The sequence below is a fragment of the Petromyzon marinus genome, chromosome 25 (assembly GCF_048934315.1).
Source record: "Petromyzon marinus isolate PM22_M1 ecotype Great Lakes invasive population chromosome 25, UKy_Petmar_22M1.pri1.0, whole genome shotgun sequence".
Taxonomy (NCBI): domain Eukaryota; kingdom Metazoa; phylum Chordata; class Hyperoartia; order Petromyzontiformes; family Petromyzontidae; genus Petromyzon; species Petromyzon marinus.
In genome coordinates, this window is record NC_133691.1 from 11230317 (window position 1) to 11253920 (window position 23604).

General features: G+C 52.7%; 1 protein-coding gene across 1 annotated transcript in view; it reads right to left on the reverse strand.

The window, feature by feature from the left end:
* LOC116945788 (cadherin-13-like) overlaps positions 1-23604 on the reverse strand; it is an 81834-nt gene that overhangs the window by 56804 nt on the left and 1426 nt on the right. Inside the window, exons 2-6 of the mRNA XM_076069727.1 lie at positions 15912-16049; positions 12158-12313; positions 8699-8843; positions 7818-7996; positions 6092-6232 (exon numbers count right to left, since the gene is read on the reverse strand). Coding sequence (XP_075925842.1) covers positions 6092-6232; positions 7818-7996; positions 8699-8843; positions 12158-12313; positions 15912-16049 — 759 coding nt within the window. The remainder of the gene's footprint in view (positions 1-6091; positions 6233-7817; positions 7997-8698; positions 8844-12157; positions 12314-15911; positions 16050-23604) is intronic.

Genomic DNA, 23604 nt, shown 5'->3' on the forward strand with positions numbered 1-23604 from the left:
CTCCTCACACAATCCAGTCTGGTTAAACCCAGGATGGATCGTAGGCAGGCCAGCCTAAATGTTTCTAACCGGCGAAGATGTTCCATTAGGGGGGTCCACGTTTCGCAAGCGTAGAGAAGGGAGGGAATGACCGTGGCCGAGAAGACCTGAAGCTTAGTGCGGAGCGACAGACCAGGTAGGTTCCACACATCGTTACGCAACCGATGAAAAGATATTGCCGCTCGACTGATTCGGAGTGAGACCTCTGCTGTTAAACTGGAGCCAGTCATAAGCACACTGCCCAGGTATGGGAAACTCTCCACTCTCTCCACAACTGCCCCATCACCGATTGGGAGTTGTGGGGGTGGAGTGTCCGATGGTACAAAATACCCAGGCAGGTGCTTAGTTTTGGTGGGGCTGATGGTAAGGCCCCACCTCTTAGTGGCACGCTCCAGTCTCAGCAGCAGCGTCTCCAACTCCTCCTCTGAATGAGCAGCTATTACCAAATCATCAGCATACATTACGTAGTTGAGCAATAGGGAGCCATCCCTTGACCGCACCCGGGCATCGATCAGCCTCCTATTATATCTGTACCATATGGAGATTCCCCCGGTACAGCTATTGAAGGCTTCACGAACTACGTGGTCAAAATAGATGTTAAATAATGTGGGAGCCAGAGGACATCCCTGTCGCACCCAAGGTGTACAGGGAATGGCTCTGACTCCCGGCCACGTAGTTTTACCCGGGCCCGCTCACCATCATGAAGGTCCTTAATGATCGTGAGCAGAGGGTCAGGTACTCCAAAAGCACGAAGAACAACCCAGAGCCCAGGCCTACTGATGGTATCATAGGCCTTGACCAGGTCAATAAAGCAGAGATCTAGGTCTTCCCTACTCCTTTGCTGTAGCAGATGGACAGAAAATATGGCATCTGTGCAGGACCGCCCTTTCCTGAAACCGCATTGGGGCTCCGCAAGCCTCTCCTCAGCGTGCCTGGCAAGGCAATGTTGAATAATCCTTGCCAGGACCTTTCCCGGCACACTGAGGAGTGAGATGCCCCTGTAGTTGTTACAGTCTGTGCGGTCCCCCTTCTTAAAGAGGGGGACCACCAGGGCATCCTTCCAATCCTGCGGAACCCGTCCAGTGGTCCAGACTGTTGTTATGATGTCATATAGGGCAGTCTGTGCACAAACGCCGCCCTCTCTCAGCATTTCGCTTGGGAGATCATCTCTGCCGCTGCCTTTCCTGGTCTCAGACTCCGGATCGCCTTCAGTACTTCCTCAACAGATGGCACCTCAGCCAGCCACTCACAGGGGGTGACTTCTCCCAATATTTGAGGCACTGCAGCATCAGCAGGCTCATCCTCACTTTGTGCCACGATGTTTTCCTGGCTGAGGGATTTTCCCTCCCCCAGGACCTCACAGAAATGCTCAGCAAATCTGCAAACCTGTTCCTGGGGGTCGGAGATTGGGTCACCGTTTTTTCCCCTAATGATGGTAATAGGTGTGTGGCTGCAGATTACTTTTTTGATGGAGTTAAATAGAGATTTGTTATCACGGGCCACTGAGGCAGACTCCATCTCCTCAGCAACCCGTGACCACCACCTATCTTTGCAGCACCTCATGGCTCTCCGAACCTCCGAGCGAAGGCTGCGGTAAGCCTCCTCATTCTCAAACGTGAGATTCTATAACCGATGACAGTGGGCCTGTCGCTTTTTCTCAACCATCCTGAACACCTCCTCTGTCAGCCAGGGTCTCTGGGGAGGTCTGGACCGCGTACCCAAAGCAGCCATTGCAGCTGCATGAGTCACAGTCCTAAACTTCGCCCATTTACCCTCGACATCAGGAGGAGTCGGGGACGATGCCAATCCCAGCCGCAAGCGATGATGAAATTCTCACTGCAACTTTCATCAGATAACTGAGACCAGGCCACTTTAGGTTGGAATGGGGTCCTGGGTGTACACCCACCACCGGAGTGGAAAAATGGCAGGCGCATCTTACAGATGACTAGTCGATGGTCAGAGGGCAGATCAGCTCCACGGTAGGTCCTGGTGTCATGGACATGGGCTCGCATCCGCTGGTCCGTCACTATGTAGTCCAGCAGATGTTGTTGCTTGGACCCGGCATGCATCCATGATGTTGTGTGGATGCGCCGATGCCGGAACAGCGTGTTGGTAATTACAAGCCCATGGGCTGCACAAAAATCTAGCAGCCTCCTACCGTTGTTATTGAGCTGATCTGGCCCATGCCCTCCAATCACTCCAGACCAGGTGCCAGTATCATGACCAACTCGGGCATTGAATTCACCCATACAGACACACACACACACGTACACACAAAAAGACCCCCGTATAGCCTTAACAGGCCCCACGAGGGGGTGCGTGGCCAACATTACACCCGGCCGCCTTTGTCTCCCCGGTGACGATGTTTACACACCGCACCGGGTACTCATTTGAGGCTGAGTCGACCTAGGGGAGGCCCGGGACCGGTACAGATAATCGTCACTGGGTGTTCGCCGTGACGGGAATCGAACCCGGGTCGCCAGGTTCGTAGTACAGCGTAGCGTTAACCGCTACACGACCGCACACACACATACAGACACACACACGTACAGACACACACACATACAGACACATACACACACACACGCACACACACATACAGACAACAACAACAACCGCCATTCGCCACTAAGTGGCGGTGACGTCACCACGACGCTTGTGCCAGGCTATGTGCACCCTGAGGCCACATGAAGTGTCGAACGCCCGCTGGCAGGAGGTCACGGGGCAGACCCAGGTGCCACGGGTCGACTGAGATGACTGGCTGATGCACCACTTGTGCCCCCTAGTGTGGCAACCTGCTGTGCTTTAGCCACCCGGCGCTCCGCTCGTTGTTGTGATTGTCGCTCCTCCGCCCTCCGTTGTTGTTGGAGGGTGACTGCCTCGAACTGCCCAGTAGCGTCTTTCACGAGCCTCCTCCACAGAGGCCGATCTTGACACCGCTGGTACCAGTCATCGGCAAGTCCACTCGGCTCCACGTCCTCCTGTACCACATCACTCCATCTCTTCTCTAGCCTGTGCCGCGCCCGTTTAGCCCCCTCGATCCAGCCGAACGAAAGCTGTTTCGGCATGCGGTGGCTGGGCATGCGGGCTACATGACCCAGCCATCGCAGCCTTGCCCGCCGGAGGAGCTCACCGATGGGACCTTGCCCAGATCTTTCAAGGATTTGTGAGCTCCTCACACAATCCAGTCTGGTTAAACCCAGGATGGATCGTAGGCAGGCCAGCCTAAATGTTTCTAACCGGCGAAGATGTTCCATTAGGGGGGTCCACGTTTCGCAAGCCTAGAGAAGGGAGGGAATGACCGTGGCCGAGAAGACCTGAAGATTAGTGCGGAGCAACAGACCAGGTAGCTTCCACACAGCGTTACGCAACCGATGAAAAGATATTGCCGCTCGACTGATTCGGAGTGAGACCTCTGCTGTTAAACTGGAGCCAGTCATAAGCACACTGCCCAGGTATGGGAAACTCTCCACTCTCTCTACAACTGCCCCATCACCGATTGGGAGTTGTGGGGGTGGAGTGTCCGATGGTACAAAATACCCAGGCAGGTGCTTAGTTTTGGTGGGGCTGATGGTAAGGCCCCCATCTCTTAGTGGCACGCTCCAGTCTCAGCAGCAGCGTCTCCAACTCCTCCTCTGAATGAGCAGCTATTACCAAATCATCGGCATACATAACGTGGTTGAGCAATAGGGAGCCATCCCTTGACCGCACCCGGGCATCGATCAGCCTCCCATTATATCTGTACCATATGGAGATTCCCCCGGTACAGCCATTGAAGGCTTCACGAACTACGTGGTCGAAATAGATGTTAAATAATGTGGGAGCCAGAGGACATCCCTTTGGCACCCCAAGGTGTACAGGGAATGGCTCGGACTCCCGGCCACGTAGTTTTACCCGGGCCCGCTCACCATCATGAAGGTCCTTAATGATCGTGAGCAGAGGGTCAGGTACTCCAAAAGCACGAAGAAAAACCCAGAGCCCAGACCTACTGATGGTATCATAGGCCTTGACCAGGTCAATAAAGCAGAGATGTAGGTCTTGCTGGAATTCCCTACACCTCTGCTGTAGCAGACGGACAGAAAATATGGCATCTGTGCAGGACCACCCTTTCCTGAAACCGCATTGGGGCTCCGCAAGCCTCTCCTCAGCGTGCCTGGCAAGGCGATGTTGAATAATCCTTGCCAGGACCTTTCCCGGCACACTTAGGAGTGAGATGCCCCTGTAGTTGTTACAGTCTGTGCGGTCCCCCTTCTTAAAGAGGGGGACTTCTTAAAGAGGGGGACCACCAGGGCATCCTTCCAATCCTGCGGAACCTGTCCAGTGGTCCAGACTGTTGTTATCAAGTCATATAGGGCAGACGCACACCCACACACGTACACACACACATACAGACACAGACACACACACACGTACACAAGGACAATTATCGCCCTATAGCCTTAACAGACTGCAGGGGCAAGTGCTGTTAGCGAGCACCTATGAAAGCCGGAACGGCGAACGAGAGGGTGGGTGGCCAGCACCACGCCCGGCCGCCTTTGTTTCCGCAATGGCGATGTTTACTACACACCGTACCAAGTACTCATTTCAGGTTAAGTCGACCTACGTGAGGCCCAGGACTGGATCAGATACAGTTTTAGGTTCTGCCTTTTCTCCCCTGCCATGGGATTCGTGTAAAGAAGTTGTCAATGTTGGTCCTTGTCAGTTGGCACGCTGCCTCCATCCTGCAAGGTCACGTGACTGCCGCCACTGCCGATGGTCTTGGGCTGTGCCCAATGGGTCTCTATGTAACTCTATGGACCATCTCTCTGTAACTCTGTGGACCATCTCTCTGTAACTCTATGGGTCTCTATGTAACTCGATGGATCATCTCTCTGTAACTCTATGGACCTTCTCTCTGTAACTCTATGGACCATCTCTCTGTAACTCTATGAATCATCTCTCTGTATCTCTATGGGTCATCTCTCTGTATCTCTATGGATTATCTCTATGTAACTCTAAGGACCATCTCTCTGTAACTCTATGGGTCTCTATGTAACTCGATGGATCATCTCTCTGTAACTCTATGGATTATCTCTATGTAACTCTATGGACCATCTCTCTGTAACTCTATGGACTATCTCTCTGTAACTCTATGGACCATCTCTCTGTAACTCTATGGGTCTCTATGTAACTCGATGGATCATCTCTCTGTAACTCTATGGGTCATCTCTCTGTAACTCTATGGATTATCTCTATGTATCTCTATGGATTATCTCTATGTAACTCTATGGACCATCTCTCTGTAACTCTATGGATCATCTCTCTGTAACTCTATGGATCATCATTCTGTATCTCTATGAATTATCTCTATGTATCTTTATGGATTATCTCTATGTAACTCTATGGACCATCTCTCTGTAACTCTATGGACTATCTCTCTGTAACTCTATGGACCATCTCTCTGTAACTCTATGGGTCTCTATGTAACTCGATGGATCATCTCTCTGTAACTCTATGGATCATCTCTCTGTATATCTATGGATTATCTCTATGTAACTCTGTGGACCATCTCTCTGTAATTCTATGGATCATCTCTCTGTAACTCTATGGATCATCTCTGTAACTCTATGGATTATATCTCTGTATCTCTATGGATTATCTCTATGTAACTCGATGGATAATCTCTCTGTAACTCTATGGATTATCTCTCTGTAACTCTATGGATCATCTCTCTGTATCTCTATGGATCATCTCTATGTATCTCTATGGATTATCTCTATGTAACTCTATGAACCATCTCTCTGTAACTCTATGAACCATCTCTCTGTAACTCTATGAACCATCTCTCTGTAACTCTATGAACCATCTCTCTGTAACTCTATGGACCATCTCTCTGTAACTCTATGGACCATCTCTCTGTAACTCTATGGGTCTGTAGGTGGCCGTCCTCGTAACGGACGGCTCAGCTCAATGTGGGAGCCTTTGCCGGCTGATATAAGAAAGTCTGAGTCCTGGGTCCATACCCCCGCCTTCCCCCACCCCCCCGGCCCTCCACCACCACCCCCCCCCGTACCTCGGTCTTCTCGAAGGTGGGGGGGAAGTCGTTGACGTCCTGCAGGATGATGGTGGCCGTCACCGAGCTAGAGAGGCCGGCGTCCGTCTCGGCCATGTCCGACACGTGCACCACCACCTCGAAATGGCGCTCCTTCAGCACCTGCAGCGGCCGGAACATGGTGTGGATGTGGATGGGGGAGGGGGGCAGTGGAGAGGGACGGAGTGGAGTGTTTGTTGAACTTCTTTCGCACCGTACGTAGCCAACCGTGCTAACCGGAGGTGAGTCTGGGGCAGGGGTCGGCAACCCGCGGCTCAGGAGCCGCGTGCGGTGACTCTTTGAGGAACGGCTTCGCATGACACGTTATTTATTGAGGACCGCCGTCTCGTATTCACATTGCCTTGCGGATCTTGACATATATTGAGCTGTTTTTTCTTTACCCAATTCGAATACAAATGGCTCTTTTTATTTATTATTCAGTTTGCTGATCCCTGGTCTGTCACCTTCAGCGGTGGTGCCGTGGTTAGCGCCCGGCGCTACGAATATGGCGATCCGAGATCGTTTCTCGGCCATGGCCAACTTTATGATAATAACCGCTATAGTCACGACTCCTTTATCCGCGAAAGCCACCACACTGAGTCCAATGGCTCTTATTTAGGAGGGTTCTGCTACATTTGGCGGGGTTATTTTCCATAAGATATTTTCAGCAAATGTCGGAGTTTATACAAGTGGGAGAAAACCCCACACACATGAGCGGGCAACGCAATCCATCCCCCCGTACAGATGGAAACAGATGGAGATTAGTCCGCACTTTGCCGTACCGGCCTCTCCTACGAGCGAGGGTGCGGCTGCTCCTCGACGCCTCTGGATGGGAAGGAAGTTTCACAACACTCATGGGATCTACCAACCTTCGCCTCTCGATTTTCACACCCCCGATTGGCACGGTTGGCTACGTACGGTGCGAAAGAAATTCAATGTACAGTCTGTTCTCCTATAACGCGGTAGTTGCGATCCTGAAGAACACCGCGTTATGGAATAATCGCGTTATAATGAAACAATATATAAAGTATGGTCAAAGCACAGTCCGCTATAACACGTGAGATGGGTACGCAGGCTGAACAAAGCCTCAGGCGCGTGGGTAGCGTCGAGAAACATCCAGCAGCATCCCAACGCCTTGTGCGATGCTACGCAGAGGCAGCCGTACGACCGCTTATTACTGCTCCCGCGGCATAGTTCTGTTCACACTCAATCGCGTTATATTCAATTCGCATCTGCGTTGTAAAAATGTGTTCCTTAATACATTAACCGCGTTATATCCAATTTGCGTAATGAAAACACACACGGCGTTATAGGAGAACAGAGTGCACATACATAAATGCATACTCCCCAACGGTACAAGATTAAGGCAAGTTCAAGTTGAGTTTGTGAAACCAGGTAAGAGCTCAAATGACCAGGATGAGTTTAATTTGCAAGCATCGCCAAAATGACCAAAATAAATCAATGAAGTTAACCACAAAAGTAAATAGAAATCATGTGAAAAACAACCGTGTCACATGGGCAATTGGCTAGATTAGTGGTGATATTAGTGGTGAGGGTTAGTGGTGAGGTTAGTGGTGAGGTTAGTTAGCACTTGCAGGGCTGCACCTTTTCCCTGTACATCTCTGTCTACCCTGACCTCCCCGTGACCCTCTCTCGCTCGGCCCCTCTCACCTTGTCTACCCTGACCCCTCCCGGGACCCTCTCTCACCTCGTGGTCGATGAGCGCGGGGTCGCTGGCGGTGACAATGGTGCCGGAGTAGGGGTCGATGTCGAAGCTGAGCGCGGGCTCGGGATCGCTGGGCGCGACCTCAAGGCGGTAGTACAGGACCCCGTTGTCCGTGTCGGGGTCATCCGCGTCGGTCGCGGTCACGTGCATCACAGGGGATCCTGGGGGGGTGGGGGGTTCGCAGCAGGGGGGTCAGGTGAGGATGTTAGGGTCAGGGATATGATCAATGTCGTTGTTGTGGTCAGGTTAAGAGTTTACGTTCATGCAAGGTGGACGATGCATCACTGTTCAGGTAAGATTCATGCTATTGGGCGGACCACTGTGTCAATGTTCATGGACATGTGCGTGTCCACCCTAGCGTCCAACCTCGTGTCCACCCTGATGCTCATCGCGGTGTCCAACCTCGTGTCCGCCTTGGTATCCAACCCCGTGTCCACCCTGGTGTCCACTCTGGTGTCCACCTTGGTGTCCAACCTCGTCTCCACCCTGGTGTCCACTCTGGTGTCCACCCTGGTGTCCAACCTCGTGTCCACTCTGATGTCCACCCTGGTGTCCACCCTGGTATCCAACCTCGTGTCCACCCTGATGTTCACCCTGGTGTCCACCCTGGTATCTAACCTCGTGTACACCCTGGTGTCCACCCTCGTGCCCACCCTGATGACCACCCTGGCGTCCATCCTGGTATCTAACCTCGTGTCCACCCTGATGTCCACCTGGGTGTGCACCCTCGTGTTCACTTTAGTGACAATCCTTAGTGCCCAACCTCGCGTCCACCGCTGCTGTCTACCCTCGTGCCCACCCTGGTGTCCACCGTCGCGCTCACCCCGTTGTCCTCCCTCGCGCCCAACCCCCGGTGCACGCACCTCGCGGCGCGTGCTCGTAGAGTCGTCCCACGTATGGCTCGTGGAGGAACACGGGCCGGTTGTCGTTCTGGTCGATCACGAACACGTCCAGGGGCACCGGCAGCTCCACGCGATTGTCCAGCTCGTTCAGAGCCGTCACGCTCAGCTGGAGACGCACGGCACAAACACCGATCTCTCTAAGCCACCGCTCGTTAGCCAGCGCCGATCTCTGTAACCCAGCGGTCCCCAACCTTTTTGGCACCAGGGACCGGTTTGTGGAAGACAAGTTTTTTCACGGACCGGGGGGGGGGGTCATCATTGGGTCTTTCCCCCTTTTCAAAGAAGCTTTCCAGCGACGTTTTTTGTACTAATTTTGGCTACTAGGGGTTAGCTTGTGGGCTTACCAACACTGTGACTGAGACAAGTGCACAGTGCGGGAAAGAGGCGCGGAGGGAAGTGGTAAATAATAAAATAATGGGGCGGGCCACGCGCGGACTCACCGCCCTCACCTCTTGCTGTGCGGCCCGGTTCCTAACAGGCCACGGACCGGTACTGGTCTGCAGCCAGCGGATTGGGGACCCCTGAACTAATCCACCACTCGTTAGCGAACATCGATCTCTCTAACCCACCACTTATTAGTGATCATCGATCTCTCTAACCCACCACTCGTTAGTGATCATCGATCTCTCTAACCCACCACTCGTTAGTGATCATCGATCTCTCTAACCCACCACTCGTTAGCGAACATCGATCTCTCTAACCCACCACTTATTAGTGATCATCGATCTCTCTAACCCACCACTCGTTAGTGATCATCGATCTCTCTAACCCACCACTCGTTAGTGATCATCGATCTCTCTAATCCACCACTCATTAGTGATCATCGATCTCTCTAACCCACCACTCGTTAGTGATCATCGATCTCTCTAACCCACCACTAGTTAGTGACCATCGATCTCTCTAACCCACCACTCGTTAGTGATCATCGATCTCTCTAACCCACCACTCGTTAGCGAACATCGATCTCTCTAACCCACCACTAGTTAGTGACCATCGATCTCTCTAACCCACCACTCATTAGTGATCATCGATCTCCCTAACCCACTGCTCATTAGTGATCATCGATCTCTCTAACCCACTGATCATTAGTGATCATCGATCTCTCTAACCCACCACTCGTTAGTGATCATCGATCTCTCTAACCCACCACTAGTTAGTGATCATCGATCTCTCTAACCCACCACTAGTTAGTGATCATCGATCTCTCTAACCCACCACTAGTTAGTGATCATCGATTTCTCTAACCCACCACTCGTTAGTGATCATCGATCTCTCTAACCCACCACTAGTTAGTGACCATCGATCTCTCTAACTCACCGCTTGTTAGTGAACATCGATCTCTCTAAGCTAGTGGTTCTCAACCAGGGGATACGCGGACCCCTGGGGGTACGTGGCAATGTCCCAGGGGGGTACGTGAGGTCATGTATGAATGTGAGAAATTATATCGTACCTGAGAGTCATTGGCGAATAATCGCGCGTGAATCTGCCAACATAAAATAACTACGAGCACAGTTAAATCCACGTGGTAACCTAGAACGATTTAAACGACCTTCATAAACTCACTGACCGTCAACGATGTTGGCGGTTTCCAAGAGTGACCAGCGAGCGTGAACAAATTACGCGACACATGAAGAGCGTCCGTTGATTTTTCGTGTTATTCGCTCGCAGTTGCTTAGCTAGTCAGGGATTCCCTCACAAAATGGAAAATTTGGTGAAAACATCGTTCTCCATTGTCATACATTTATTTTTCTCAGAACCTTGTTGAGTTAAGCAAGGGGGGGGCACTCGATGGAAACACAGTTCAACAAGGGGGGTACAGAGAGTATCCGAGACAAGGTTGAGAACCACTGCTCTAAACCACCAGCTCAAGCCTGCCGTACACCACGTGACTGCTGCTCTGCCCCCCCCACCCCCACACACCCCCCACTCTGAATCCATCCTCCCATCTCCCTGATGCCGCCCGCTGTGAAAACAGCCGCCGCTTCTCCCTGCAGCTCACCTCTGCCACGCCCATCCCTTCTCTCTTCTCCCTCTCTTCCCTCCGCTCTCCACCACCATCATCACCATCGTCACCATCATCACCATCGTCACCACCACCCTCTCATCCCCCAACATCCCGGACCGCTCATTCCGTACTCTCCCTCCTCCGCCATGCTGCTCATCCTGAGCCGCGGCAATCCTCTCTGTCCGTCTTGGAGACATATTTCCCCTTCGCCACTCGTCTTCAGGTTTCCCACAGCATGGAACATCTCTGACTCTATCAGTCCCCTTCGCCGTACGTGTGCCACGGGTACGCAGTTGTATTGGGGCTACGATCCTAGACGCAGGGGACGTGTGGACACGAATCGCCGGGTGCTCGGAGCGGTGGTCTCAGTGGGTTCGCCCACTGCGACTACGAACACGGCCGCCAGAAGTTCCATTAGCGACCCCCCGGCTAACATCACACACACACACAAAACAAAGGGCCGCCGTGTAGCCTTAACAGACTGTTGGGGCAAGTGCTGTTAGCGAGTAGCACCTATGAAGGCCGGCACGGCACACGAGTGGGTGAGTGGCCAGCACCACGCCCGGCCGCCTTTGTCTCCACAGTGGCGATGTTTGAGGCTGAGTTGACCTAGGGGAGGGCCCAGGACCGGTTCAAATAATCGTCACTGGTGTTGGCCGCGAGCGGGAATCGAACTCGGGTCACCGGGTTCGCTACACTACCGCTCACATGCACACACACGTCCATATACAGACACACACGCACGCGAATCTAACCCTACCCGCACATACGCTACCACAAATATCTCACTTTTCAACTGCTGTTCAGCGAGCACCTATTACTGCATTCTCCGGATTAGAATACGCACTTCCACCCCATGTGTTTGAAACGAAATGTTGGGGGTGCATCTTATAATCCGGTGTGTGTGTGTCAAAGAGAGAGAAAACAGGTGTGTGTGTAACTTTAACTTTATTGACGCGGGGCACGAGTTTATGGACGCGTCTAACTTTCGGGAGCGGTCTTATACTCCGGAGAATACGGCACAGTCATTGGCTGGCGGTGTTTGGAGGGGGTTACGTCTGTGGGTGTCTGTATGTGTGTGTGTTGAACTTCTTTCGCACCGTACGTAGCCCACCGCGCTAATCGGAGGTGCGGAGGGCGGGCAACGAACTGAACACAAAAAAATCAGCTTCAAAGAAATGGTTTTGTCAATCTGATTATTTAAAAGTGCCATAGCTCCAGTGCCTTCCTGATATCGGAAGGAAAGCGCGTTCCAGACAGCCGCATCTGAAAGCGCGCGATGCGGTGACCACCGTCTTCGTTGTTAGCCGCTGCTGCTGCTGCTGCTGCGATGATTACCGGAGGTTGCGTGGTGCTCCTTCAAGAGGTGGAGGGGGGTTTGGGTCCATGGGCAGGGGGTGGTGGTGGGGACTCACCTGGTAGGAGGACTCCTCCTCGCGGTCCAGGGACCCCGTGACGAACACCTCGCCCGTGCGAGGGTCGATCACGAACAGATTCTTCGGCTCCTCATCCGCGCCGGGACCCGACAGCGCGAAGCGAGCGTCCTCGTCGCCCGCGCTGATGCGGCCCACCTACACATCATCATCATCGACATCATCATCATCGATATCATCATCATCATCGATATCATCATCATCGACATCATCATCAACATCATCATCATCGACATCATCATCGTCATCATCATCATCGACATCATCATCATCACCGACATCATCATCGATATCATCATCAGCGACATCATCATCATCGTCATCATCATCGACATCATCATCATCATCATCAATATCATCATCAGCGACATCATCATCATCGACATCATCATCATCATCATCGACATCATCATCATCATCGACATCATCGTCATCATCATCATCGACATCATCATCATCGACATCATCATCGATATCATCATCAGCGACATCATCATCATCGACATCATCATCATCATCATCATCGATAACATCATCATCATTGTCATCATCGTCATCATCATCGATATCATCAGCGACATCATCATCATCATCATCATAGTCATCATCATCGACATCATCATCATCGACATCATCATCAGCGACATCATCATCATGGACATCATCATTATAATCACCATTGACATCATCATAACTACCACCACCGGAGACAGTGGTGGTAGTTGTGGTGGAGGCAGTGGTGGTAGTTGTGGTGGTGGTGGAGACAGTGGTGGTAGTTGTGGTGGAGACAGTGGTGGTAGTTGTGGTGGGGGTGGAGACAGTGGTGGTAGTTGTGGTGGGGGTGGAGACAGTGGTGGTAGTTGTGGTGGTGGTGGTGGTGGAGACAGTGGTGGGAGTTGTGGTGGGGGTGGAGACAGTGGTGGTAGTTGTGGTGGTGGTGGTGGAGACAGTGGTGGTAGTTGTGGTGGAGGTGGAGACAGTGGTGGTGGTTGTGGTGGAGACAGTGGTGGTGGTGGAGACAGTGGTGGTAGTTGTGGTGGTGGTGGTGGTGGAGATAGTGGTGGTAGTTGTGGTGGTGGTGGAGACAGTGGTGGTAGTTGTGGTGGTGGTGGAGACAGTGGTGGTAGTTCTGGTGGTGGTGGAGACAGTGGTGGTAGTTGTGGTGGTGGTGGAGACAGTGGTGGTGGTGGGGGTGGAGACAGTGGTGGTAGTTGTGGTGGTGGTGGAGATGGTGGTGGTAGTTGTGGTGGTGGAGGCAGTGGTGGTAGTTGTGGTGGTGGTGGTGGGGGTGGAGACAGTGGTGGTAGTTGTGGTGGTGGTGGAGATGGTGGTAGTAGTTGTGGTGGTGGAGACAGTGGTGGTAGTTGTTGGTGGAGACAGTGGTGGTAGTTGTGGTGGTGGAGACAGTGGTGGTAGTTGTGGTGGTGGTGGAGACAGTGGTGGTAGTTGTGGTGGTGGTGGAGACAGTGGTGGTAGTTGTGGTGGGGGTGGAGACAGTGGTGGTAGTTGTGGTGGGGGTGGAGACAGTGGTGGTAGTTGTGGTGGTGGTGGAGACAGTGGTGGTAGTTGTGGTGGTGGAGACAGTGGTGGTAGTTGTGGTGGTGATGGAGACAGCGGTGGTAGTTGTGGTGGTGGTGTAGACAGTGGTGGTAGTTGTGGTGGTTGTTGTTGGTTGGTTGTTCATGTGCTGGTTGTTGTCCAGACGGGCGTGCCCGTTCTGGTTGTTCCTGCTGGTTGTTGTTCTGGTTGTTGTGGCTGTGGTGTTTGTTGTTCTGGTTGTTGTGGTTGTGGTATTTTTTATTCTGGGAAGCAGTAGTGTAGCGGTTAGCGCGCTGCGCTATGAACCCGGCAACCCGAGTTCGATTCCCGCTCACGGCCAACACCGGCGATGGTTATCGGAACCTGTTCTGGGCCTCCCCTAGGTCGACTCAGCCTCAAATTAGTATCTGGTGCGGTGTGTAAACATGGCCACTGGGAAGACAAAGGCGGTCAGGTGTTGTTTTAGCCACCCACCCCCTCGTGTGCCGTGCCGGCCTTCAAAGGTGCTCGCTAACAGCACTTGCCCCAACAGTCTATTAAGGCTATACGGGGGATCTTTGTCTTGTTACTGTAGTGTTTGTTGTGGTTGTGGCAGTGGTTGTGACTGTGATGTTTCTTGTTCTGGTTGCTGTGGTCGTTGTGGCTGTGGTGTTTGTTGTCCTGGTTGTTGTGGTGTTTATTGTGGCTGTTGTTGTGGCTGTGGTGTTTGTTGTTCTGGTTGTTGTGGTGTTTATTGTGGCTGTTGTTGTGGCTGTGGTGTTTGTTGTTCTGGTTGTTGTTGTTGTGGTGTTTATTGTGGCTGTTGTTGTGGCTGTGGCGTTTGTTGTTCTGGTTGTTGTTGTGGTGTTTGTTGTGGCTGTTGTTGTGGCTGTGGTGTTTGTTGTTCTGGTTGTTGTGGTGTTTATTGTGTCTGTTGTTGTGGCTGTGGGTTTGATGTTCTGGTTGTTGTGGTGTTTATTGTGGCTGTTGTTGTGGCTGTGGGTTTGTTGTTCTGGTTGTTGTGGTGTTTATTGTGGCTGTTGTTGTGGCTGTGGTGTTTGTTCTGGTTGTTGTGGTGTTTATTGTGGCTGTTGTTGTGGCTGTGGTGTTTGTTGTTCTGGTTGTTGTGGTGTTTATTGTGGCTGTTGTTGTGGCTGTGGGTTTGTTGTTCTGGTTGTTGTGGTGTTTATTGTGGCTGTTGTTGTGGCTGTGGTGTTTGTTGTTCTGGTTGTTGTGGTGTTTATTGTGGCTGTTGTTGTGGCTGTGGTGTTTGTTGTTCTGGTTGTTGTGGTGTTTATTATGGCTGTTGTTGTGGCTGTGGTGTTTGTTGTTCTGGTTGTTGTGGTGTTTATTGTGGCTGTTGTTGTGGCTGTGGCGTTTGTTGTTCTGGTTGTTGTTGTTGTGGTGGTGTTTGTTGTGGCTGTTGTTGTGGCTGTGGTGTTTGTTGCTCTGGTTGTTGTGGTGTTTATTGTGGCTGTTGTTGTGGCTGTGGGTTTGTTCTGGTTGTTGTGGTGTTTATTGTGGTTGTTGTTATGGCTGTGGTGTTTGTTGTTCTGGTTGTTGTGGTGTTTATTGTGGCTGCTGTTGTGGCTGTGGTGTTTGTTGTTCTGGTTGTTGTGGTGTTTGTTGTGGTGTTTGTTGTGGCTGTGGTGTTTGTTGTTCTGGTTGTTGTTGTTGTTGTGGTGTTTGTTGTGGCTGTTGTTGTGGCTGTGGTGTTTGTTGTTCTGGTTGTTGTGGTGTTTGTTGTGGCTGTTGTTGTGGCTGTGGTGTTTGTTGTTCTGGTTGTTGTTGTTGTTGTGGCTGTGGTGTTTGTTGTTCTGGTTGTTGTTGTTGTTGTGGCTGTGGTGTTTGTTGTTCTGGTTGTTGTTGTTGTGGTGTTTGTTGTGGCTGTTGTTGTGGCTGTGGTGTTTGTTGTTCTGGTTGTTGTTGTGGCTGTGGTGTTTGTTGTTCTGGTTGTTGTTGTGGCTGTGGTGTTTGTTGTTCTGGTTGTTGTTGTTGTTGTGGTGTTTGTTGTGGCTGTTGTTGTGGCTGTGGTGTTTGTTGTTCTGGTTGTTGTGGTGTTTATTGTGGCTGTTGTTGTGGCTGTGGGTTTGTTGTTCTGGTTGTTGTGGTGTTTATTGTGGCTGTTGTTGTGGCTGTGGTGTTTGTTGTTCTGGTTGTTGTTGTTGTTGTGGTGTTTGTTGTGGCTGTGGCTGTTGTTGTTGTTGTGAGACCTCACCGTGCCGATTCGCCTTGGGAAAGGCGGCCTCTGGTTCTCCGAGACGAACATCTCGGAGGCGAAGATCGCCCGGCGCTGACGGCCCTCGCTGCGCGCCTCCTCCTCCAGCCCCGCCGTGGCCGCGAGCAGCAACCCGGCCTGCACACACCGGGGTCAAGGTCAGTGGGTCAGTGGGTCAAGGTCGGTGGATCAGTGGGTCAAGTTCTATGGGTCAGTGGGCCAAGGCCGATGGGTCAGTGGGTCAAGTTATATGGGTCAGTGGGCCAAGGCCGATGGGTCAGTGGGTCAAGGTCGGTGGGTCAAAGGCAGTGGGTCAGTGGGTCAAGGGCAGTGGGCCAGTGGGTCAAGGCCGATGGGTCGGTGGGTCATGGCCGATGAGTCGGTGCGTCAAGGTCAGTGGGTCGATGGGTCAAGGTTAGTGGGTCGATGGGTCAAGGTCATCAGGTCAGTGTGACATGTTCAGTGGGTCAAGGTCAGTGGGTCGGTGGGTTAAGGTCAGTGGGTAGGGCATCGCTGCCACTCCCCCTTTATGCCACCACGTGCCGCGCCGTCGCCCCCTTCCTCCTGCCAGGTGATTTTCTTAAGCTTCGTCTGCTTTGTGCTCCTATTGTGTCTCTTTGTATTTATTGTTGTTGTAACCTTCTGACCCCCCCCCCCTCCCCCACGAGATCTGTGAAAGAGGGCTTCTGAACTCATCGAATCCCCCCAGTATAAATCAATATTCTCATCTTGAGGTCGCTCAGCTGTCGCGCAGCCGAGACCCGACCTCGAAAGTGTTTTGATGTCGTGGGGGTTCATCAACCGGGCGCGTGCGCCGTGGAACACGTGACTCGGGCGACACGTGGCCTGGTTCACGCGTGAGACTCTGGACTCTGAAGAGGTCTCACGCCTGAATGCGTGAGACTCGGACAGCAGTGTTCCGCTCACTAATTGTCGCCGTTAAGACATCACAAGTGTGTGCGAGGTGTGTGAGGGGCCGCCACACATTTGAAACAATTGTTGGGTTTGACAGCAGCACGATGGTGGAGGCCAATCCGTTTCAAAGACAACGCGAATATTATATTCTCAGAGCACGTTTGTTTGCACGTTTTGCCACAAGCACCGCGTGCGGTTAACGCAGACCTGGTGCCTTGCACAAGGCAGCGATTTGCGGCGTTTGATCATCTTAACGGCTCCTGTTTTATTGCCAGGAAGGGTGAAAACATATTTTTAATGTTTCATTAGTTTTAAACTGGGAAAAAAATGTCCCATAGATATAGCACGATGACGACGATGATGATGACGACGATGGGGGGGGGGTGTTGTCACGTGCTTTGTATTGTCGGGAGCTGCGCTAAAGGCCACCCAGGGGCATTGCAATGAAGAACGTTTCTTGAGACTCTGGAGATCACACGCCTGAATGCGTGAGACTTAAGAGATATCCGAATAGGGGCGCGAGACGCCAGGGAGTTGATGAATCGCAAGGCGAGGATGAGGAGGAGGAGGACGAGGAAGGGGTGAGACTTGAGAAGCGATTTCAAATCCCCGGGAACTTTCCCTACGGGGCGCGTGTGACGTTGGGCCTCTGCCTACGCGTTCCTAAAGCCGCGCGTTTATAAATAATGCAGTGTTCATATGAGCATATAAATATATATCACTCGTTAGAAGTCGTGCTATTATTAATTATTACTACAGGTTCAGCTTTGTCGCAGTGATTTGTATGGATGCAGCGCCCTGTCTTCGCATGTGGACCTCGATCATGATCAGCAGTGATAAATCCACTGCTGGATGAAGGCGTCCTGCCCTGCCCCCCCCCCCCCCGCAAGCCAACCGTCGTCACCTCTCACGACCCTCGTCAGAATATTTATTCATAGTGGAGGAATCCGATGAGCTATGAAGCTCTTTTTCACAGATGTCCAACAGGGGCACGGGGTCACAACGTTACATGCGACGTGGTTGGGGAGTGGTCGCCAAGGTGGTCACCACCCTAACCACGCCGGGTTAGGGAGTGGTCACCAGGGTGGTCACCACCCTAACCACGCCGGGTTAGGGAGTGGTCACCAGGGTGGTCACCCACTTTCGCCGATAAGACATCATCAGTGTGTGTGAGGAGCCGCCACACATTTCAAACCATTGTTGGGTTTTACAGCAGCACGATGATGATGATGATTGGGGGGTGTTGTCACGTGCTGTGTATTGTTGCCCGTGGGCCTTGCAGTGAAGAACGCAGGAAGAGCAGTATGAGCAGTATGAGCAGTGTGAGTAAGATGAGCACGATGAGCAGTATAAGCAAGATGAGCAGTGTGAGCACGAGCAGTGTGAGCAGTGTGAGCACGATGAGCAAGATGAGCACGATGAGCAGTATGAGCAGTGTGAGCAGTGTGAGCAAGATGAACAGTGTGAGCAGTGTGAGCACGATGAGCAGTGTGAGCAGTGTGAGCACGATGAGCAGTGTGAGCAGTGTGAGCACGATGAACAGTGTGAGCAGGATGAGCACGATGAGCAGTGTGAGCAGTGTGAGCACGATGAGCAGTGTGAGCAGTATGAGCACGATGAGCAGTGTGAGCAGGATGAGCAGTATGAGCAGTATGAGCAGTGTGAGCAAGATGAACAGTGTGAGCAAGATGAACAGTGTGAGCAGGATGAGCAGTATGAGCAGTATGAGCAGTGTGAGCACGATGAGCAGTGTGAGCAGTATGAGCAGTGTGAGCAGTGTGAGCAGGATGAGCAGTATGAGCAGTATGAGCAGTGTGAGCACGATGAGCAGTGTGAGCAGTGTGAGCACGATGAGCAGTGTGAGCAGTATGAGCAGTGTGAGCAGTGTGAGCACAGTGAGCAGTGTGAGCAGTGTGAGCACAGTGAGCAGTGTGAGCACGATGAGCAGTGTGAGCAGTGTGAGCACGATGAGCAGTGTGAGCAGTGTGAGCACGATGAGCACGATGAACAGTGTGAGCAGTGTGAGCACGATGAGCAGTATGAGCACGATGAGCATTCCCCACGCTGTGCATTGGCGGCTCTTGAGATGTTGTGGAGGTGTTTTTTTGTTTACCGAATTCGAGCAATAAAAAGTTTCCCCTTTGTTGTTATTTTGGTTGCTGACACTCCTGTGATGATAGCGGGAGACGGGGGGAGGGGTGGGCTTGCCACTGAGATCGGCAGTTCACCAGCAGATGAACTCGCTCACGAGCAAAGCCCCGACTCTGCTGATGAGGCGCTGCGTGTCGAAACCGGCCCAAAGAGTTTTGCTTGTGTTGAATCACTGCAGCTGAAATGACGCAACTCCCACAATGCCGCGGGGCTGATGGGCATGTGAAAACAAATACATGTACTGTGCGTTTATATTTCAATGTGGAGAGATGGAGTTGTGTGAAAGAGATCTATAATTACATTTCTTGACAGTGCGTTATGATGCCTTTAAGCTGCGTGTGGTATCTAATTCAGTCGCTCACCCAATGTTCAAACTAACTAGCTGCTCACCGACAAATGCAAAACACGTGAGTCACGGTTAGAGTCCCGGGTGAAGGTCAGTCGATGGTAACCGGAAAAATGATAGTATATATTTGTTATCCCTTAGGAAATGAAGAGGCGGACGTGAAGAGGAGGACGATGAGAGTTTTCAATCGGTGCGTATTGACAGCGTTCAGAAACGAGGGGAGCTGCTGGCAAAGGACTTGGAACAAAACGTTGAAAAGTGGGCGCACAAAGTCTGAAGAGGCGCGTGCTTGAACTTACACAGAGAGGCAGAGGGACGGAGAGAGAGAGAGGAGGAGATACGGGCAGTGGAGAGGGAAGAGAGCGAGCTGGAGGGGAGATAGGGAGGGCAGAGATTGGAGCTTCAGGGAGAGAGTGGAGCTTCAGGGAGAGAGTGAGGAGGGGGTGGAGCTGGAGAGAGTGGAGCTCCAGGGAGAGAGTGAGAAGGGGGTGGAGCTGGAGAGAGTGGAGCTGCAGGGAGAGAGTGAGGAGGGAGAGAGTGGAGCTTCAGGGAGAGAGTGAGGAGGGAGAGATTGGAGCTTCAGGGAGAGAGTGAGGAGGGAGAGATTGGAGCTTCAGGGAGAGAGTGATGAGGGAGAGAGTGGAGCTTCAGGGAGAGAGTGAGGAGGGAGAGAGTGAGGAGGGAGAGAGTGGAGCTTCAGGGAGAGAGTGAGGAGGGGGTGGAGCTAGAGAGAGTGGAGCTGCAGGGAGAGAGTGAGGAGGGAGAGAGTGGAGCTTCAGGGAGAGAGTGAGGAGGGAGAGATTGGAGCTTCAGGGAGAGAGTGAGGAGGGGGTGGAGCTGGAGAGACGGAGCTGATTCACGCGAATTCCGGTCATTCTCGCAGCAGCAGCTTTTGGCGACCAGTCATCGAACATAGACAGACAGACGGTCGCCGCATCGCACCGATATTCGGAAGCCACCGGAGCTATGCACTTTAACATAATCTCGATCGACAAACTCATTTCTCTTTGCGTTTAGTTTGTTGCCCTTCCCCTGCACCTCCGATTAGCGCGTTTGGCTAAGTACGGCGCGAAAGAAGTTGAGCATACATACAGGGGAGCTGGAGGGAGAGAGGGAGGGACAAGAGGAGAGCTGGGAAGAAGGGAGTTTGAGAGTGGGAGGGGAGAGAGGGGAGCTGGAGGTAGAGAGGGATGGGTGAGAAGGGCGCTGGAGAGATTGAGCTGCCTGGAGAGAGGGGAGCTGGAGGGAGATTGAGCTGGAGAGAGGGAGAAGAGCTGAACAGAAGGGAGTTTCGTGAAATCTTTCATTTAAAAAGGCGTGGGGGTTTACATAAAGCAAAGCATAAAAAAACGAAATGATGAACGAAGCAAAGTGCCGACTACACCGAGGATCTTCTTGTTGCCTCTGATCGTAAAAAAAAAGAAGGGAGTTGGAGAGAGCTGGGCTGGAGGGAGCGAGGGAGGGAGAGGAAGGCGATCCTGTACAGTGCAGTGGCCCCGTGTTTTAAATAAAACCCCTGAGTTGGCTTCTCTCGGCCCCGCCGCTCCCGGCCACCCGAGCCGACCCCCAACGCACGCACAAAGACAAAGCTCCCCCGTGTAGCCCCGGCAGGCTGTTGGGGGCAAGCGCTGTTTGCGAGCAGCACCTATGCAGGCCGGAAGGGCACACGAGGAGGTGGCTAGGCTAACACCACGCCCGGCCGCCTTTGTCTCCCCAGTGGCGATATTTGCACATCGCACCAGACACTCGTTTGAGGCTGAGTCGACGCACAGGAGACCCAGCACCGGTTGATTTAATCGGCACCGGTGTTGGTCGTGGGCAGGAATCGAACTCGGGTAGTCGGTTTCATAGCGCTACAATACCGCTCCCCATACACACACTGCACATACACATGCCCACATATGTACAGAGCTCCACGGAGGCCTACACATAGACACCTGCTCCGATATGCTCATTCAAACTACCCGCGCCAAATCGTACTCACCCACACCGACTGTGACTCTACTCAAGCCAACAAACTCACTCACCCACCCACTGACTCACCCACTCCCTCACTCACCCACTCACTCACCCACTCACTCACCCACCCACATATCAACCTACTCACTCATCTACCTACTCTCTCAGTGACTCACCCATCTACATACCCACTCACGTATCCAAATACTCGCTCATCCACTTACTCTCTTACTCATCCACCGACTCATTCAACCACACATCCACCCACTCAATCTCTCACCCAACCACCCATCCACGAGCTCATCCACCCACTCCATCACCGATCTACCCACGTACTCATCCATCAATTCACTCGCTCACCGACTCACTCACCCACTCGCTCACTCCCACCCACCCACACCAACACAGAATCAGAATATTTATTGACACTGGAGCAATCCGATGAGCTGTAAAGCTCTTTTTCCACGGATGCCCAGCAGATTTCGCATTCAACTCCAGCAGGCCGGCCGCTATCCCCTCTCATCCCTGTGCAAGAGCTCTCCTACAACGCCCTTCGCGTGCCTTTCCATGACCGCACCTCCGATGAGCGCGGTTGGCTACGTACGGTGCGAAAGAAGTTCAACGCACGCACTTGACAGCTCGGGAAGATGACAAGACGAGCCGACGCGCTCGGCCGCTGCTGCCCTGTCAAATTCAACATCAAAAGCATGCGGGGTGATTGATGATCCAGCATTCACCGATTCGCTTCCATTACCTCGCCGTCGGTCGCCCCCGTATCGCTCTGTTATCGCTACTGTCACGGCCACTCATCGATTCCCTCGCTACTGTGTCGAGGACTCGGTTGCATAGGTATGTTGGTCGCTGCAAAGTCGCAACAATACACTTATTCCGCTCACTCGCCCCACTCAAGATACGAAGGTTCCCCGCCCGTACAGCCTTAATAGGCTGATTGGACAAGTGCTGTTAGCGAGTACCTTTGAAGGTCGCCACGGCGCACGAGGAAGTGAATGGTCAAACACCACCCCCGTCCGCCACTGTCTCCCCAGTGCTGATGTTCACACACCACCAGCGTGTACTCATTCCATGCTGAGTCGCCACCGGCGAGGCACAGGACTGATGTTGAAAGTCGCCACTGCCATTGGTCGTGAGCGCGAAACGAACTCGGCCGGCTACGCGTTCGCAGCGTAGTGCCGCTGACCGCTACGCTGCCGCTCACCACACTCACCCATTCACTCACCAACTCGGCCGCTCAACCACCACATTCGCACTGCGCGCACAAAACGCCAAGCGGCCGGCAACCTGCAGCACGGCTGGAGGTGTTATTCGTCGGCGTGATTACCTTTCTCGAACTGGGCAAGGTTATTAATTATCAAAGAGAAGCGTGAACTGCAGTGCGGTGAGCGAGTGAGCGGGTGAGTGGATGAGTATGTGATTGAGTGGGAGGGTGATAGGTTGAGTGAGTTGGTGAATACACGCGTGAGTGGGGTGGGTGTGTGACCGTGTGAATGCGTGGGTTAGTGAGTGGATCGCTGTGCTGATCAATGGGTGAGTGACTGTGAGTGAGTGGATAGGTGGGTGAATGTGTGAATGTGGGGAGCGGTAACGTAGCGGTTAGCGCGCTGTGCTACGAAATCGACGACCCGAGTTCGATTCCCGCTCACGGCCAACACCAGTGACGATTAAATCAACCGATGCTGGGCCTCCCCTACGTCGACTCAGCCTCAAACGAGTACCTGGTAACGATGTGTAAATATCGCCATTGAGGTGGCCGGGCGTGGTGCTGGTCACCCACCCCCTTGTGTGTCATGCCAACCCTTCACAGGTGCTTTGCAAACGGCACTTGCCCCAAAAATCTGCTAATTCCATACGGGGGATCTTTGTCTTTAATGTGTTGTGATTTGCAGCGAGACGGTGGTGGTCGAACACGGTATGGATGAGACAGACAGAGTCTGTCTGGTCGAGTCCTCAACACAGAGAAGCCAACATCTCTGCGATTGCCCATCGTTGGCGATCTACTCGTGTCTCTGTTGTCTCCACCTAGCTTTCGTATGCACCCGACGTTGAACTTCTTTCGCACCGTACGTAGCCAACCGCGCTAATCGTCTTCATCTCTAGCACCCCCGCCCATCTCTCTCTCTCGTCTCTCGCTTCCTCGTTCTCTGCTCCCGGCGATCCCGTAACTTGAATCCATTCGCCGCACGCGCGCCGCTCCGGGTATTTTTTTGCCAAACAATTCCATCGCAACAGGTGTCCCCGGCGCGTCGCAGGTGGCGATGGATATTCACGAACCACCACCCCACCCCACACCCCCTCCTCCTCCTT